The following is a 20278-nucleotide window of genomic DNA, read 5'->3' on the forward strand; positions in this document are numbered from 1 at the left end:
AACATCAAAATCAACATTTATAGCCTATCTGGAAAAATATCCACGATAGTCCCTTCTAGCTAAGTATACGTCGATGTATCTCCCAAGTACAGCAAGTTTTGTTGTCCTTTGAAAATCATAATATTCTCAGTGACTACAAGTTTTTCGATGAACACATTTAGGCTAATACAGTATTTTCTTTCTCGAGACCAAAAAAAAATCTAATTCTTTATGATGGCGCGATGATGAAAAAGATGAAGCAACTTCACGAGTTCCTGTACATATCTCTCAAAATCTCATGCAAAAACATAATTCCCCCGGACACAAGCCTCTTATGAATTATAATTCCATTGGCTTCTGCTAAAACAGTCCAGGCGGTCGCAGAAAAGGCACCGTGTCGTTAGTTCCAGTCCGAGGGACATTCCTCTGCCTTGATTTTCCCATAGAAAAGAGTTTCTATGTTATCCAGGGGAAGGGGGGGTGAGATGGTGAGAGACGCAGCTCGAGACGTCCATACGTGCCTTATCTTAGTGGCAGTGACGTGATATTGCAGCTCCAGTCCTGAGGCTCGGCGAGAAAGCGCTTTCCATCTCACTCCACAGCGAGTCAGCAGCATCCTCCATCCGTCAGGGATTGCGCTCTACCTGCTACCCGACCTGGGCATCTCTTGAGGGACGGGCAGACAACGACTAATGATCAGTCGAGATTCACAACATTTTTAGCCCTCGTTCTAGTGTCTGCTCACTTCAGTTGCGCTCTCATCACTTGGTTGCGTTGAGGTGGGAAGAAAAAAAAAAGGAGCGAGATGATGATCCAGCCTGGAGTCTAATGCATTTTTGCTCACAGACCATCTTGTTGCTCTAGACTTCTATCATCGGCAATGGGAGATATCGATTCGCAGGGGAGCGACACGTTTCATTTCTAAAAGGATGTTTCCAAGTATGTGGGGAAAATAGCCATAGCTTTCAGAGTGCAAGGTAAGACCTGTTTATTATTATTATTAATTATTATTATTATAAATAAGTAAATGGATAAACAGGTAGGTTTGAACGACAATGAGATGGCCCTCGCCCAAGTTTATCCCTCTTCAATGCACAAACGAGTTAAAGATCTGAGTTCCATAGTTCATTCTAATGAATGCAATAGCCTACAAACTACGTCAATCTTTCAAAGGACTCGAACGTTACCAGGGCCAATGTAAAGTTAAACGATGATCGACGAGTTTCGCAGGAAAAAAATGACATAGAATCGAGTTTGGCGCCGACTGTATTTCGTAAAATCCGTTTTGGTGACCACATTCAGGTTTGCGCCCCCCAAAACTGACGATTGACAATCACGCTAGACTTCTTGGGTTTTGTAAAAGAGTATGACTATGAAAAGACGTCGCTGCAGTTTTTATCTAGCTATTTATTTCTGTCGCTACGGCTTTTTCTGATCCGTTCATATTACTGATCGTGACGCGACGCGACAAACTGGAACGCTCCCGTAATAATCAACGAAAAGTGCAAGTGCGCGACAAGACATCGGATGTAAAGGAAAAGTAGCGCGCCATGGTGTGCGCCAATACTGTCTCGTCCTATATAGTCGTGTATAACCTCTCTGTATATTGCATCGTACGCGTTTTGCTATGTCGTACAAGTAGTGCCGCATTTAAGGTGATTAAAGAGTGAAAATAAAGGCTCGCTCTGGGAATGCTGTGACACTGCACACAGCTGCAATGCCTGCAGGATTCATGCAAACAGGACATCGAATAGCTTTTCTCTTCTGCTGGATCTCCCTCTCTCTTTATCTCTCCCTCTCCGCCGCCTTTCTTTCAGACTCCTACAATATTTGGGAATTCAACACATCTGCGCACACTATGATGAATTACGTACAGCAGATCGTCGCGGAGACAAATGCATTACATCGAAATCAAAGTTTTTGCCTTATGAAAATCATAGATTGCGTTCAGTAAGGGAATTAGATGTTGAAAGTAACGCTGCTTTAATCCTTACATAGATCATCACGACATTATAGTCCATCCAGTCAATCGGATATGATCTCTCTGTATTATATAAAAGACGATATTTAGTAAATGTATGTGTTTTTTTTTAGTTGAATAGAAATCCCTGAGCAGACAGATATGTAGATGATTATTATGCAGTCAGACATGTAGATCACTGCAGAATTGCGACACATTACCCTCGAGTGAATAAAAAACCAAAACGTTTTATTGTGCCAAAATTTTTTTTTTTGTTGGTGACATGTAATGCCAGCCTTTTTTTATCCTTCCAAACGAACGAGTCGCTATTTAATATAACGACCATAAAGCTAATGCATGTAAATTATAATTGTGTCCGACACTGTCAGTCATTTAAACACTGTAAAGATCATTCAGTGTGTAATGATCATATCAAATGATCGCTAAATATCATGCAGTTTTATCCTGCCACAGCAGATGCCCAAAGTTATTACCCCCAATTTATTAAACACCACAAGGTGGCAATGTTTATCCGAAATGTGTTACATTCCCGATAATTGTGTCCGACACTGTCAGTCATTTAAACACTGTAAAGATCATTCAGTGTGTAATGATCATATGATCGCTAAATATCATGCAGTTTTATCCTGCCACAGCAGATGCCCAAAGTTATTACCCCCAATTTATTAAACACCACAAGGTGGCAATGTTTATCCGAAATGTGTTACATTCCCATGGAAAGGATCATTTGAATCTCCATAAAATCGAGATGGTAGGTTATGATTGAAAATAGGCGGTTCAAACGAACAATGTAGTTTAACACAAAGCTAAATTGGATAGTTAGGAGATCTTAGACTGAAACTCTTTGACAAAGCATCACTTCACACCACATAGGCTGACAATAAACATAGTGCATCTCTGTTTCTCTTGCAGGCCAAATGACATAGGATGAAGGCTGTTCGTAATCTGTTGATTTATATATTTTCCACCTATCTCCTGGTTATGTTTGGATATACTGGTGCCCAAGATTTTTGGTGTTCCACGCTGGTAAAAGGAGTTATCTATGGATCTTACTCGATAAATGAAATGTTTCCCAAGAACTTCACAAACTGCACTTGGACGTTGGAGAACCCAGATCCTACCAAATACAGCATCTACCTAAAACTTTACAAACGAGAAATTAGCTGTTCTGAATTCTCTCTGCTGGCTTACCAGTTCGATCACTTCTCTCACGAGAAGATCAACGAGCTGTTGAGGATCAACGAGTCCATCGTGCACCTGTGTGATGACGCCAAGAATATTTATGTGTTTTTGCATTACGACAAAAATTTCGTGCAGCTCCGGCGAGTGTTTCCCTACGACTATAACGGATTGATGACAAAGAAGACAGAGGAGGAGGAAAGGTCTGTGGTGGAGTTTGTGGTTTTAAACAAGGCGAGCCCGAGTCAGTTTGGATGTCAGGTGTTATGCACGTGGTTGGAAAACTGCTTGAAAGGAGAGAAAGCTGAATCGTGTGGAATAGTCTACGCTAAATGCACCTGCCCTCAACATTTAGGCGATGGGGAATCTGAAAGCGTGCTGATGCTCAGTAACGTGCTGTTGCCTTTAAATCCCCAAACCGAAGGATGCCTGACTCCTCAGGTGCGCTCGGCGCAGGTGTGCAATCTGAGCGCGGAGGTGCGGCGCCCATCCAAGGAGGGTGAGTATGAACCAGACAGCTGCAGGCCTTTAACGCTGGAGATCATTTCACAGCTTAATTATACTGTGTCTTTATGATGCCCCTTTGTATTCCTCCACCCTTCCACATAAAAGAACACCAAAACAGCTCACTGTGCTCTGCTACTGATGTCTATGACTTTTTTTTGTTTGTTTAGTTTTACAACAATTTCTGGGTGTACAGAACAGGAATGTCCTTTCTTGATGTATTTTATGTTTTTATGTTATGTCAAAAGTGTAACAACCTGGATGGCGATTAATTAATTAACTAATTCATGTTTTTTTTGGGAAAGGGGTACTAAGTCTAATGTATTTTACATCATGTCATCTCTTTTATCATTTAATATAATAAACCGTTGACATGTTTATTGGAATTCAGAGTTCACTTGGATATTGCAAAAAAAAAAAAGTTATTGAATACTGTTGGAAATGAACAGGGTCAAAGCACTTGACACCATACTTAGCCTTTTGGCCTAAACTTAATTGTTATGCTGCTGTCAGCTTCCATCAATGACAAGCGATCAGTTGTCCCTCTGCTGTCCAGTTTTGTCTCTTGCCACGGACGCTGGCAGCAACAGATAGCCACAAATGCCTTCGAAGGAATTTGCTGGCAATAAACATTTCTGATGGGGGGATGATGCATAATGGACTTGTATCAGGGTCACCGATATTACAGCTAATTAGCATCTGTAACATTTCACAACTGGCACAAGTTAGAGATCAACTGGAGGCAGGGATGACCCAGCATACTGTGAAAGGACAACAGCTCACAGAGATGGTTGGCCGAGAATGGATGCTGACAGTCTCACTTCAATCCCAGCACAGTGATACAAAAATAATGAATAATGAGGTTGCGAGAGAGAGGGAGGGAGTAACCATCCTATGGCATTCTGGTTTCACTAGCTGAAAATAATAACCCCCTAGGGAGAAGGTGGCAGCTTTCCCGATCAAGCGGAACACGGTGCTTTGGAATTATCAAGGTTCAGCTGAGTTAAGTAGGCCCCCAATTTTGTTTTTCATCCCCCTTTTCAAATTAGCTTTATATTCCATTCCAAACTGGGTCATATTCCATTTACGATCTCGTAACTGAGAGAGATTTTCATTTGGTAATGTTTTAAATATGAATCAAGCTTGAAATGAAGATTAAGCCATTGATTATTTTGTTCCCCAGTTATTGTGTGAGCGTTTTATTATGTCACAGACTCTATAATTAATATCAATCCTTCTGTATCTATGAATTCTTAAACAGAAGTCTCATCTCAAGGCATTTCAGTCATCATTATAGGCACTGGAAATATAGCTTTACCATTAAAAAGTAATGTTTCAGTAACTTTCAGCTATCTACATGTTAAGAGAAGCTTAAATGCTCCAGCTTATTTTTTCTTTTTTTTCTCGAAGATTACACTGAAAGCATCTATTTATAGAGCGGAGGCTTTAGTGGATTGCTATCACAGGTTTAAAAGAGCACACAGCCCCGCTGTAGTGTCAGAATGAAGCTTCTGCCCTCCCGGATGAGCGTTCAGCAGCGCACGCCTTCAAACAGCCACGACAAAAAAAGATCTTTACAGAGCGGGTCCAAAATAAATGGTTGTCTTTGATATCCCTCACGCCTGGTTGTGTGCATGGTAACAAAGTGTGGCCTTTGAATGGGGCAATGAGAGGATCACTAAAAACTGGTTTTCTGGTTCATTGCACTCTGCAGGATGATATCCAGCAAGCCAGCAAAAACATGAGCTTGATTATACTTTATGATAACACCAGTGTTTGAAATGCTGCCTCACCAAGGATGAAAGTAAAGTGTTTTGAAATGTAAAAACATATTAGACTTGCATAATGGATAATTATGATGCTGGATTAAATGCACTTGAGCAGGCATTAGCTGATTGCAGGAATATTGCAGTAACGGATTTATGGTTTTGTTGGTGTATTAACACGTTAGGTTTGTTGAACATGGCCTCAAACAGGTTGATGTTTTTGACAATAACTAACCAGAATTTCAGTAAACAGATCTGAATCTAAAACAGCCAAATAGTCATTTGTTTGAGGGCACATCTTTGATCAGCGCTAATGTAACCAGGAAAGGCTTTCATACCCTTTTAGAATGTTTGAATCTTTACATTTGGAGTTGGAAGCCATTTTTAATGTGGTACTTTTTGACAAAAGTTGACAAGAACGTCACCTACACATAAACAGCAGTGAAATCCATCTCATCAGCCTTTATACATTCAAACTAGAGATTTCTGTAGAAATGTCAACCTTGGCCTTGAAACCGCGGTTGGGAAAATGGGATGCCAAGGCTAGTTTTGCACAGCAAGGTAGTCTATAAAGCAAGCTGCCACAATTTATTCACAGCTCCAGTATTCAACCTGATATGACATGGTTGTCTGATGTGACATAAAGGACTCGGGGGTGAAAAAAATAACAGATTAAATGGCTTTGAATGAAGTTATTCTCAAATGTTGACCATTTGCGGTAGATTTTAAGTCATTTAAGCACTATTTAATATTTTTCCCGCTTCCAAGTTCTTTATATTGTTGATGCACCAATGTAACTCATATTTTACTTGGCATGGAGTTATTTTTGTACCACAGTCTTGTTATGGATGATCTTTTTAAGCAACGGTCCCCATAGGGCTCCTTGCTTTTGTGTGGTGGCCATATATGGGACATGCGGGCAATCCCACATTCTTATTATCAGCAAGTGGCATTTCTTCTCTTTATTTCTGTATCATCTCCTCTCCAGGCACAGTGACACTTGATGTGATGGCTCAAAGTCAAACGATCCAAATTGTGTCTCCTAAATTAGTCACAAATGAAGCCCTGCTGGAGAAGATGAGCAACGTCTTGAGGCTGTTTCTCATTACTCTCTGTCTCTCTCTCTCCACCACTGGGCTGCCCTCAGACAGCAGTGGCCGTTTGCTCTTTTGCCTGACCATTTCTGGAGAAGAACCTTGCCTGACTGCACTGCAGGGTCCGGGCCCCTTGCACTCCGATCTGTGGGGGAACTGAACTGTCACTTTGTGCAAATGACCTTTGTCAGGCCCAGGGCTCTAGAGCGTGTTGCGGAGCAAGAAAGGGGAATTCGGCTGATGCTAATGAAGTGCACGTCCACAGTTTGTCAGTTTGTGCTGAGTCATGCACATGTGATAATATACACCCACTGGAATTAAGAATGTCAGATTTCAGAGAAACGCGAATGGTTACAAATGAGAATGAAAAGCGAGATGATTTATTTCGTTTTCTCTGAGTGCTGGGTGGATTGCATCATTGCGCGCGATTAATTATTTGTAGACTTTCTTACTGCTGCATTTGCAGAAAAATTTGTCTTAAACCTTTTGGTTTTATTGTTACAACCCAAAAAAGATATTGAAGATAACACTGCTTGCTTATTGGTAGTTTAGAAGAGCGAGGCCCCTTTTATGGATGCCAGGGGCCATGAGAAGGCTCTGCATTTCCACTGCATAGTGCAGCCTTTTATTCACTTTGGATCAGTAGTCACAGCGCATCATGTTCATCACCATTGTTCCCTCAACTTGGAGGCCATCTTGAATTCTAGTCACTTCTTGAAGAGAGAATGCGTGCATCCATTTTTGTCTAGTCTTTTTTTTCTTATTTTTAAATGTCAAATGTTATGGTTGTGCTTGAGGTGTATTTTTTTATGAAAAAAAAAGGTTTTAAAGTCAGTGTAAAATTTAGTTCACAACTCATTTTACGTGTGCAATAATTTTTTTCTGAATATATATATATATTAGTATTTATTTCCTTCCAAAGTAAAAGAGGAAAAAGGATGAAAAGTAAAAGGGATTAGTGATATCAGCTGAAAAGATGTTGTTTCAGAGGCAGAGTGAGTTATTGCATTTTGATACAAGATTATGAAGGCACCAGGATTGTGCATTTATGTAGTAAATAGGATCCATTTGATTTATTTACTGACTTCAAGATTCAGACTCTGATATAGGTAGGGGGAAGTGTTCAGCATACATCCATGAAAATTGCATTTAGCAATAGGATGCAAAACCTCTGTGGTACACGGATTATTTGTGAAGCTCATATCAATCAAATTCATATAAGTAAAATTTCTTCTAAAGCCTTTTATAATGATGCCAGTGTTAGTTTTTGCAAAGCCAGCAGGAAAAAAAAGGAATAGGCTCTGCTAACTCTCTAGTGTGTTCAACCTTTAAATGTGATGTATTTGTGCAATTTCTGGATATCACAGGTATGTGGCATCAGACAATGGCAACAACAAAAACTAATTAAACTGCTTTATTAAAGTTACACTTTTGTCCTTCCGGGGGAAATGGGGGAATACCATATAGTATATCAAAAAATGGTCTGTTTTTAGGTCGCCGTGATTTTGCCAAGTAAGACATATTCCTGGATCAACATCTTTTGTTGATCCTGGATCAACATTACTGTCCAAAAATATAGACTAAACCCAATCCCTACCCCTAAACCTAACCCTACCCATAATTTATTCCTAAAATCAGTGTGAAATGATAACTGATTAACAAGGGTGGAGAAGCACCTAACCCTGATCGTAAGCCTAAAACAGATATTTCCTGAAAAGTTATCCCTCAATTCTGATTGGTTAATTTGAATGTTGTTCCAGGATCAACAAGGATGTTGATCCAGGAACATGTTGTACTTGGTGAAATCACGGTCACCCTGTTTTTATGTACAGATGCAGCATGAATGTACTTACATAGATATCGCAAATCTGATCTCATTGGTATTTGTAGGTATTTATATATAACATTTACAAGTACATTTTTGGATATACCCATACAATGTGGACATACCGACAGCATCCAAAAATATTTACATATGTTATAAACATCTTAAAAATGTAAAATGTTTAAATATGTTGCATAGTTTAGGCATTTTGGCTAAAGTGACCATTTTGTTTGTATTATAGTTTTATATTTCCTAGATTTTCTTCAAATAAATCAACTTAATTCCACGAATTCAAAGGTTCTTAAACATTTGTACATCCTGGAAGTTGTTCATATGTACAAGGCTTACATTTTTTGGTGCTGTGAATAATGAAAATGTTACATGTTTACATATGAAGACTTATGATTGCTAATGCAATCATTTTGGACTGTCTCTTTACACACTTTTAAGGTGGCATGATTTTGTAGGGAATCTGAATTCTGTTAAATCAAATGGATTTAGGATGTAAAGCTTTTTAAATCATGTTTTTTTTACAGTCATTTTCAGGTTTTAGTTTCTGTGGTCTTGCTTTGGGGACAAAGCTGTAAAATATGCAAAGTTTACACAGAAAAAGTCAGTAAGCTTTTTTCCTCATGAAAATCATGTTAGCATCCATGTTATGTCTTGTGATTATACTTTTGAAATAGATGGGCCTCATGCAATGTAAGTCTCTCACTGTAACCCAGATATATATTTTTTTACATAAAGGAGGGACAAATGGAAAATGAAACTGTGTGAAACAATCAACAGTATCCTCTGAGCTTTACTCACTCTTAATCCAGAATATTCCTTAAACAATTTCATACAATTTAAAATACCAACTGCACATCTGACTGTTTCAGAATAGTGACTTCAGCACCCAAAGTCCATAAACGTTTCCAGGTACACAGCTGCCATCTCTTTCAAACAATAAAACGCTCAATATATTGTCAGATTGCCGTATGTTAGCAAAAATGTTCTCTCCAGCATATTTTCCTGTTGGACAGAAGAGCCATAAATGGGTGCTTATTGAATTCAATTTTAATCTACCGAATTGGGTTCCTCTGTGTCACTTTTGAAAGCATGAATGGAAAGGTAGCCCTGAGCAAAACTGTTTTGTAATTATTTGGGTCGTACATTCCGCTGTGTTTACAGAGTCAAATCAGGTAAATAGCTGTAATTGATCACGTGGACAAACAAGAAATCCCAAGGCTCCACTTGTGATCTCAAATGTTTTGTGTATTTAAATAAGTGAGCACAGAAATTCACATTTGCATATTCAGAACGCTGGGAGGCCGGTTTGGCCTGTATAACACGGTTCAGATTAATTATGTGATTTGAGAATATAGAACATTTTTCAGAATAGCTACAGACAAATCAAATGGGTTTCATACTAAATGCATCTTCTCTTTCATCACCAGTTTTAATTAATATTGATTTGAGTGAAGTAATATTTATGCAAATGACCTGATTTGCATTTCCCAAATAATTTCTTTCTGATTTATACCATCTTCTTTGGTAGGCTTGAATCTTTTCTCTGCCAGTTAGTTACATCCCACAAATGTTTGGCAAGTGCATAGTTGCTTAGATTTCCTTGGAGGTCCCTGACCGCTGAATGACCATATGGTCCTGTTACTAGCATCATCGTCAAAATTATGCTCTCATGCTGCATTGGAAAATCGATGGCGTCTGATTGGAGGATTACACTTTGAAAGGGTCATCCAATCAGTTTTCCCGTATGTGTACAATTATATATCAAATATATACATATAAATATATGGTTGATTTGGAGAAAAAATATGTTCTTAATATATTAAAATGGAGTATAAGTAACATTCATGGTGTGAGATTTGATGTCTTTTGTGATTATGACAATTGTAGTGTTATTAAATGCAGCTATTGAATAGATTAAAAAAACACATTAATATTTACTAATATTTACAATACTGTGTTCATGTGTATTTATGTATTTATTTTTGCATCTGGTTAATGAATCATTTTGTTTTCTTATTTAAAAAGAGGTGATGAATGAGGCCAATGCAACAAAGCAAGAGCCAAATGTGGTTGTGTTCATGTTGTCCGTCATACTTCAAACACAGTGTCATATGAATATGTGCTGCCAGTAATGTGTCTCTTAAGATACAGTGATTTGCTTTATCCTGAATGTATTGTTTGTAGTGAATGCAATTCACATGCACTTTCATTTACTACGATATTTTAACACCTGTACTGTATGTGTACAATTATATATCAAATATATACATACAAATATATGGTTGATTTGGAGAAAAAATATGTTCTTAATATATTAAAATGGAGTATAAGTAACATTCATGGTGTGAGATTTGATGTCTTTTGTGATTATGACAATTGTAGTGTTATTAAATGCAGCTATTGAATAGATAAAAAAACACATTAATATTTACTAATATTTACAATACTGTGTTCATGTGTATTTATTTATTTATTTTTGCATCTGGTTAATGAATCATTTTGTTTTCTTATTTAAAAAGAGGTGATGAATGAGGCCAATGCAACAAAGCAAGAGCCAAATGTGGTTGTGTTCATGTTGTCCGTCATACTTCAAACACAGTGTCATATGAATATGTGCTGCCAGTAATGTGTCTCTTAAGATACAGTGATTTGCTTTATCCTGAATGTATTGTTTGTAGTGAATGCAATTCACATGCACTTTCATTTACTACGATATTTTAACACCTGTGCCATTTTGGAGAGAAATGAACAAAATTATTCACAGCATGCCATGAAAATCCATGTTTTATGCCTTGTTTTAAAGTATTTCATGCAGTTGTTTTCTTCAGCCTCTCCCATATAATGTTGTCACTCATCCAATAAAACTATGCATATTCAAAGATTTTAACTTTTCTCCATGGAACAATACTCCAGCATAGATCATCTAGTGTTCCACTGTCACAATTGCACATCATAGCATGGCAATTACAGTGAGCAGAAAAGAGGCTTTTCCATTAACATCTAACCTGTATTTGAACCAAATGAGACTGTCAGTCACAAAAACTGTTCTACTATCTGTAATATCCCAAAAGAGCAGAAGGAAGCATGCACTGAGAAATAATTTAGCATTGGCAAAAGAAGTCAGTGTCAGTGAGCAACTTCTTTTGAGAAGTACATTGTGCTATTTTGGACATATCCTTGACAGATATTCCTTTGAGATCAGGCATATGGGTTCAGAAATATACATTGTTATAGATAAGCCAGGTTATATTGATAATTTTATGCCCACTAGAATAAAAGGAAGATCTCATGGGCTATTTTTGTTTCGCCATTCCACATGCTTAAGTAACTCTGAGCGTAAATTGATAAAATAGAGAAAGGTACTCAAACTAAAAACATTTTAGGATAAAAAAGATCAAAATGAAATAGAAAACTTATTTTGCTTGTCTAGAAGTGCAGTACTTTAGAGACAACAAGGACATGAATAATTAACTTTTGAAATTCCACAGTATACAACCGCACGCTGTTATGAAAGACCAAAAATAAACAAGTTAAAAATATTTCATTAGTCTAATAAAGCATTAGAACGGAAACAGGCTTATTTTCTCCCTCATTATAATGTAGGATGCATGCACAAATACAATTCAGTCACCAAGAGAGAGAACTTTCAGAAATGGGCAATGAGATTAACTGGCCTATTATTAATGTTACAGCCATAAAACAGTGATGTGATAGGACAAACCGCAGAGATGAGAGTGCTTCTCAAGGATGAGTCGATGGAGGGTTGGGCGTCCGGGGAGAGCTGACGAACACGTAGACTGACACAACCTTAGTCGAGCAAGGCTGCACTTTAAAGTCACCCTGGGCCGCCACGTGGAAGCCCCTGAATATTCGATAGGGGTCAAGACGCGTGTTTCAAAAGCGATTATTTTCCGCGACATTCTCAGCTGGGTTATTTGAGGGCAGGGTTTGTTTAGCAGCTGTGTAATGTAACGAGAACAGAGATAATGTGCATTTCCTTTCACGCTATGCCATATTGAAATTGAAAAAGCGATTGTGCTTCATTTGAAAATCGAATTGAAATCGTTGTTGCATCTGTCATACGCTGATAGTGCAATTGAAAAAGCAATTATAGGTTAGCGACAGTCGCTGCAAGTGTAGCACAACTCTCTGTGAGTTAGAATAAAAGTACTTAGCAATTAAATTGCCACTTTTAAATGTGCGTGTCAGACAAGCTGTTATCAAACTATATATTTTTATAATAGGTTGTTGCACAGTAAGAAACCAGTTAGGGTCCTATTATGAAGGTTTGTAAGTGATTTTGTTTAGTTTAATATCTGTAGTTACATGCTTTGCCCTGCATTTTGACAAGTTTGTACATTTAGTTCTTTAAAAGAGCCCATCAAAATGTCAGAAAAAGCTTTTCAGGACACTTTCATTTACAGAAGTTTTGCTAATTTCTTTTAAGGTCAGTGCTCGCTGCGGTTTCAGACATGTTTTGCCCTGAATGCATTTTAATTACTTCATTTTAATTGACTTCCTAGACGGTCTGTCTCATTTTGCTCTATCTGTTAAAACATGCCATTCAGGGCAGAGCTCAGTAAGATGTTTCGACTTGGCCGTAAAATTTGGAAGCCGGATCACTTTCAAATGCAGAGTGGGAATTCGCTAGTTCACTGATAGCACCGTTTTTCATGCGCTGTGTGTGTTGTTTTCAGGTTCGCTAAATGAGTTAAGCAAGTCAGGTAATGGCGCAAACGTACCCACAAAATCTGAAGGCAATTTGCACGCTACAATTCCTGTTCTTGCGGGCTGGTTCTGAGTGCTTGTGGAAGGATGCAGCAGACTTCTGCAGTCTGACTCCATAAATATAAAGGCACAAGATATAATGAGCTTCATTTGCATAGAAACAAGGCGTGTTTGTGCTACAAAAATGCAGATGACAATTTAAATAAAAGGCAACGCTGTGTTAATGCATTTAACTCTTTGTTAAACTGGATTGCAGGTGGTTAAGATGCAGATTTCTGTGCTGAAGGGGCAAAAGTGGCACAAATTTCAACCAGAGTTTGAATCGGATGTTGTGGAGAGAGACTCTTTTTCCCCACTTGGGAGATAAATAAGAGATAAAAACAATTAGAGCGGAGATGATTTTACCTCCAAAAATGAGTACACAGACTGACCTTGCTCTGAGATATTTCTGAGATCATTTCTCAAGGCGTTATTCTCTGACGCATCATCCTTAAAGGAAATTATGATTTTTCTTTGTTCCCACGTGATTATGCTAACGAATGCTAATTTCATTTTCACCCGATGCATAAGCAGTCTCTGCTCGCTTTTACAATTACTATTCCTTTGATTACTATCACAAGTAACCTTGGCATTATCTATTAGAATCATCTTTGATGCCATGGAAACTGGAACATGAAAGAAATGTCATCAATGTTTATGAAAAGTATCCTCATTTGGTGGTGTTCTCCTGTGAAATGCAAATGTTGCAATGACACCCTTGCAGGAAGTTGTCAACTTTGTTAAATCCATTTATTTTTCCAAACGCCTTGGATAAATGTTCAACTGTGGATTTTTCAAGGCTGATCACATTCAATTACAGGAGGAAGACAGGGAATCACCAGCGGTCTGTGTAACATGTGCACTGTGGTGTAAGTGAGCAGGTTGAGATATCTCAGCAAAAGTCTGGCTAATTTGATTTGCCTGTTGGGCTCACTAAGCAGATTTATTTAAATATGTCAAATGTTTCTTACACAGCAAAAAAGGTGTCAGGTGTCTTTTAAGGGAGTTGGATCTTTGTTAAAAAAAGGGCTTTCTCAGTAATCCAGGAATTTTATTTTATTTTATTTCCCACCAAAGTCTCATATCTTAAAATCTGCTATAAAACAAAGGTCTTAAATGACAAAATCCAGAACTACTAAATTTTTATTTTATTGTATATATATATACATACAGTATATATACAGTATGTGTGTGTGTGTGTGTGTGTCTATATCTATATATATATATATATTTATTTTTATATTTTATTTTTATATTTTATTTTATTTTATTTTACCCACCGAAGTCTCATATCTTAAAATCTGCTATAAAACGAAGATCTCAAATGCCCACATCAGTCTAACTTTTATTTTATATTTTATTAATGCAATTTATTATTATTATTGTTATTATTATACATTAATATTACTTATATACAAATTGCATTTAACATCTTAAAAATGTTGCTGAAGTCCCTATATGCGAATGTATGAGGTTTACGGTTGCGTTATAATAGATAACCACCTTGGCATGATCACTGTTTCTATGCATAGACATTAGGTAGCATGGTCCTAACTTATACAAAGAAAGTAATTTGATCCTTTTACCTCCATAGTAATGAGGCTTATTGGATTTACACATGCATTGAAGCGTTTAAAGGCAGCGATAAGAGAATTTCTATTGGCTAGATACAGTATTTCATACATGACAATTTTCCCTTATCATGAATGCCAGAACTTCCAGACCAAAGCACAGCGAGGCATCTAAAAGCCAGACATGCCCCCTCCCACCTTGCCCACACATTGACTGAAACACTTTTACAATGGGTAACTTGATTACAGCATTTCAGTATTGCTTTCTGAAATTCGCCCAGATGGGTAAATCAAGTTCGCAGACAATAATAAGCAAACTGCAGAGAATTCAATACATTCCCTCAATACCGGTGGCACATAAAAAGCTGTGACACCTCATGCAGTATCACAGAGGAAAGTGGAACTCAAAGCACACAAGTCATAATGGGATGTGACAGACAAATCAGAGGCATTCAGGAAATTGTCCCCACACAAGGAATCAATAGCAACACCCCACCTGAGCAGCCCCTCTCATCCCCTGCCCTCTATCTTGCTACCTCATCTTTTAGACGACAGGAAGCTGGAGACAATTTCCCAAATATAATTTTTTTAACAAAAAACAGGATTGAGGCAAACAGGTGACAGCACATCTCCAAGGGTAATTTAAGTAAAAAAATAAAAAATCCACCCAGGAATTGATAGAGAAAAAACTTGTTTTCCATTAGAAATGGTCATTGTGTGGCTTTAGTAATTGGCAATTAAGCATGTTTCTCTGTGTATTTCACGCCGAGTGGTTTTTATAGTATAGGATTTGCTGTTGGTTTTGGACCACAGCCTGAGCTCATTTTCTTGAGGGGTGGTTGAGAAAATGGATTTTACTCCTTATAGCGGTTGTATGTGAGATCAGAAGAGTCTTTAATTGGTATCGTGTTCTTTGTGATGTGATGAGTGCAACGTAATTCCTCATTTCATGCATATCTAAAGATAAAACACAGTTTAGGTCGAAGTATTTCATGTAAGACTTAGTAGTCTGGAATTCATTTAGTCTGGTGTCTTGGAGATGTAAATATTTAATGCAAGAAGTTGTGTTCTGTGCATCGAGTGATGGTTTGTGTTGATCTCATGGGCAAGAGTGCCACTGGATCCTCCATTGCATCCATGTGCAATGTCTTTGTTAAAGATATACAGTACTTAAATAATTTTAATACTCTAATTATTATAATTTAAAAAGTAAAAAAATTATAATTTTACACTTATTAGAAGTCTATGTTCACCAAGGCTGCACTTATTTTATAAAGAATACAATAAAACATAACACTTTTGAAATATTATTGCAGTTTTTTTAATAACTTTTCTGTTTTAGTGTATTTTAAAATAAAGAGTCACTTATTGGAATCAGCTGTGATTTAGAGTAAAATTTAACATACTATAACATACTATTTATGTATAGTGTTTCAAATAAGCCATTTAGGAGCCATTTAGATGTTGGCTTAAAAGGTAGCTATGTAGACAACAACTAGTGATGATATATATGAGCATATATTAAAATTTCATATATTAAATACATTGTCATATGAAGTAAAAACATACATGAAACCTAGGCACTGGAATAATTTCATATGTATTAACATAGATATCTAGCCAATACAAATATGTTTATCTATGTGTAATATATTGTTGGATTATATGTACCAAATGATTACATTTTAAATATGTTAGTAAATTTAAAAGATAGACAATAAATAAAAAATTAATACAAAAATAAAGATACTTTTTTGTATATGTATTAAAGAAAATGCATATATAAATAAAATATATATTGTTGAAATATATGGTTGCTACATTAAACATATTATTTCTTCATCTACCCAGAAAATGTGCAAATGGGAAATTTTTATATCGCTGCATAGGTAACATGTGACAACAACACTCTATATGTCAGAAATGGCCATATATGTCATAGATTACATTTCCTTATGGGAGCGCACTAGGTTTTGGAACATAGCTAAATGTGTGTAGTCTAGGGTCATCAACAAGTGGACATGACCATAAACATTGTCCCAGGTCGTGTGTAAAGTGTCCACTAAGGTCCTCTGTGGTATAGTGTACTCATTGGGTGCAGGGGGATGGGGTTGCTCACGCTCTGTGAATTTAAGCGACAACGCTGATATGTAGTTTAGTGATTTTCTCAAGGGGATGAGTGTGTGAGAGCAAGACTGTGATCTTAGTAATCAGCACATTTACTTGTGATTGAATCTGCCTGTTACCCCATCAGCTGGTCTCTAGCAAAAATCGCTCTGACACACACACACACACTGAGCTCTGTTAGTCTGGTTAAATATTGGTATGCACTGAATAAATTTGCTCACCATCGCCACTGGGCCATAGAGACAATTTAACGTTTAGCAGGTACATGTCATGCCTCATTCAGACACTAATTTGTATTTTACTCCGAGTTGTCCAATATGTCTTTTTGTGTACAAATGAACAGAAATCCTGCATTTTTCTCTTTTTACCCACTAGCACAATGTATTTCTCCCTCAGAGCAAAACAAATGAAAAGCTAAATACGACACAATTATATCTCACAACTGTAAATTAATTTAGACTTTAATTCTGTGACTTTACATCTCACAATTGTGATTTTTATATCTCTCATTTGCGACTTTATTTCTCACAGCTGTGACTTTTCTTCTCTTAAGGTGTCTTTACACAGCCGAGTTAATGCTGTTCTGTGCCTGCTTAAAGTTTAGTGTAAAGATGCAATGTTGTACAAAAGCCAGATTAAATTATGCCAGCAAATGCATTTACAGTATGTCTCCTTTGAGCAGCATTAAACAGTTTGTGTAAAGACATAAATAACACGTTAAAAGTGCTTCTGTGCCACCTTTGCGGTGTAAATTTGCCACTTTATATCTCATTATTGTGACTTTATATATAACATCTGCAAATATATTTTACAATGTGACTATATTTGCCACAATCAGTGTTATTTTAGTAGGACTGAGATACTATTATAGTTTTATTAATATTTTAAATTAGTATTTATTTTTATATATTTTTTGTAATTTTTTTAGTTTATGTTTCTATTCTTATTTTATTAATTTTTATTTCAGTTTTCAGTTTTAGTTTTAACTATTTTAGTACATCATGTTAAACTAAATTAAAAGTAGTATTTTAATAGTTTGTTATTTTTTTATTATATTTAGCTTTATTTAGAATATTTATTATATATATACACATTGGGTGTGGCGTCAGGCCTCGGAGAGGCTTTTATAAACAAAGTGTCCAGGAAAAAGGGCAATCGAGTGTCCAAAATAAAACAGGGGATCTGGTGTCCTCGTCGTGCTGCGGGGTTCGTGCAGGGAAGGGCAGTGGTCAGGAAGGAAGGGTCCAGGTAAGGGGCGGAGTCCGGCGGTGTTTTGGTAGACCCTCTCCGGTCCGGGGCGCGAGGAGTCCCTCTACACACCCTTCCTGGACCCACAAGGACACCAGCATGCATGCACAGTGAAGAGACTGGTCTCCCGAGGAGAGGCGCGTTCGGCATTTAAACAGCGGCAGGGATGAGGCTCCATTCGGTTCAGGTGTGCCCCATCACACGCCGCCAGCCCTGGCTATTTCAGCGCCCCTCCTCTCTCATGCACCCAATCCTGTCGGGAGCCTGGCGAAGGGCGGACCCTGGTCACAATGTGGCTATTTCTTATCTGATTTTTTATCTTACAATTCTTAGGTGAATTGGTCTTTCGTAACCCCACATTTATTTCATTATTTTGGCAGTATTTACAGTCAGACGTAACAGAATGTTGGAAAGTCATTCATTTTGAATGTACTTCAAATAAAAGATGTCAGCCAGGAGCAAATAACAGTTTTCAATATTGCATTTGAGCTTCAGAATGTTCAATTTAACAGGAAGAGAGCGCACAATCTTACGCTGCTCCTATATATCTCTGATCGGTGCAAACATGTTTCCAGGGAGACATGGTGATTGTTTTCATCCTGATTATTAAAGTGGTCGGTTTCTCGCTTTTACCATACCCTCACAGCCATTTATTTTCTTCCAACGTTGAACCATACAGTTCTTTTGCGGTTTACGCTTTTGTTTTGGTAGACACAGTAGAGTATGTTTCCTCTTTATGCAGAATTGGATGGCAGGTTGTTGATGGGTATTTCTGATGAACACTTTGTACCTTTGTATGTCAGATAACTTGTTAGTTCTGTTAGCTCATCAATGGCACTTATTTATTCTCTTAAGGATCTCTATCGCCATGGCAACCATTCTGAACCTGAACGGAACTGTGTTGGGAAAAAAAGACTGAATTGTAGAATCTGCATTTTAATTTTAACATTTATCTTATTATGGTGAAAGGGCAGTTTGATAATTAAGGTGTTTAATTGCATGGCTACAGCTCTCTGTGGCTGCACTGGGGACGGTAAGGAAATCCATAGAGTGTACGGGCATATGGTGCTTCATAATTTAAATGGTTATTTTTGTCTGTGGTTGTTGCTGGAGAAAATATGCAGAGATGTTGAAAACAGCCATGGTGCATAAATTGAACTGATTAGATGGTTAGTACGGCATTGCTCTCCATTTTTGGGGATTGATGCACTGCATTAAATGTTTACATGATGCAAATAACCTATAATATAGTCATGTTGACATGAGGTTGTTCGGTCAATGGAATTTGCACTATTCGATTTGTTTGCAGTGAAAATGCATAAAGGCTGTTATGCTGCTGTGATTCTTGCGGTTCTAAAGGAAGAAAACCATTGACTGAAGCCATACACAATTTCATATATGGGTCAACCCATGGGTTAACTAGTAATACAAATAAATAAACTATTAAATAAATAATATTAAATATTATATTAAATAAAATACATGGAAATCACACAAGCCAATGAAAAAAAAATACATTTATGTTTTTCCTGTGTCCTCAGTATCACTTAATATCATTTTAGTATTTAGTAATGTTAATTTAAGTAACAAAAGGCAGTCCCTTGATGACATAATTTTAGTGGGACAACAGCAACACAAACATCAGTGAGTTTTTAGGATTTGATTAAATTAATGTTGTATGTTTTATGATATATAGTTGCTTTCTAAATATTACATCCTCTGGTAAAATTGCAGAAGCAGGTGTAATGTTATCAAAAGAGTAATATATATATATATATATATATCAAAATTAAGTTGAAAAAAAAAAATTAAGTTGAGTAAGTTGACCCTCATTAAACAGTGGTGTACCTTAAGATACTTAACATTTGTGACCCTGGACCACAAAACCATTCTTAAGTCGCTGGGGTATATTTGTAGCAATAGCCAAAAATACATTGTATGGGTCAAAATTATTGATTTTTCTTTTATGCCAAAAATTATTAGGATATTAAGTAAAGATCATATTCCATGAAGATCTTATTTCCTTCTGTAAATATATTAAATCTTAATTTTTGATTAGTAATATAAAAATATATATATAAAAAAGCTTGCCCCTTTTAGACTTGCACTCTATTTATTTACTAACTGCTTGTTTTTCTTAAAAAAAAAAACTAACTTGCTTTTCTAATCTTTTTGCATTCTATCTATTTGTTTTCTTTTTATTTATTATACAATTATAATTCTGA

The 20278-nt window shown here is 36.9% G+C and overlaps 1 protein-coding gene across 1 annotated transcript in view; it reads left to right on the forward strand.

Annotated features, from left to right (window-relative positions):
* The first annotated feature begins 222 nt into the window (after positions 1 to 222).
* Positions 223 to 20278, forward strand: part of LOC107568695 (adhesion G protein-coupled receptor B3-like) — a 162025-nt gene continuing 141969 nt past the window's right edge. Inside the window, exons 1-2 of the mRNA XM_016254673.1 lie at positions 223 to 956; positions 2873 to 3638. Coding sequence (XP_016110159.1) covers positions 2888 to 3638 — 751 coding nt within the window. The 5' untranslated portion in view covers positions 223 to 956; positions 2873 to 2887. The remainder of the gene's footprint in view (positions 957 to 2872; positions 3639 to 20278) is intronic.

This window comes from Sinocyclocheilus grahami, unplaced genomic scaffold (assembly GCF_001515645.1).
Source record: "Sinocyclocheilus grahami isolate Dianchi unplaced genomic scaffold, SAMN03320097.WGS_v1.1 scaffold1274.1, whole genome shotgun sequence".
Taxonomy (NCBI): domain Eukaryota; kingdom Metazoa; phylum Chordata; class Actinopteri; order Cypriniformes; family Cyprinidae; genus Sinocyclocheilus; species Sinocyclocheilus grahami.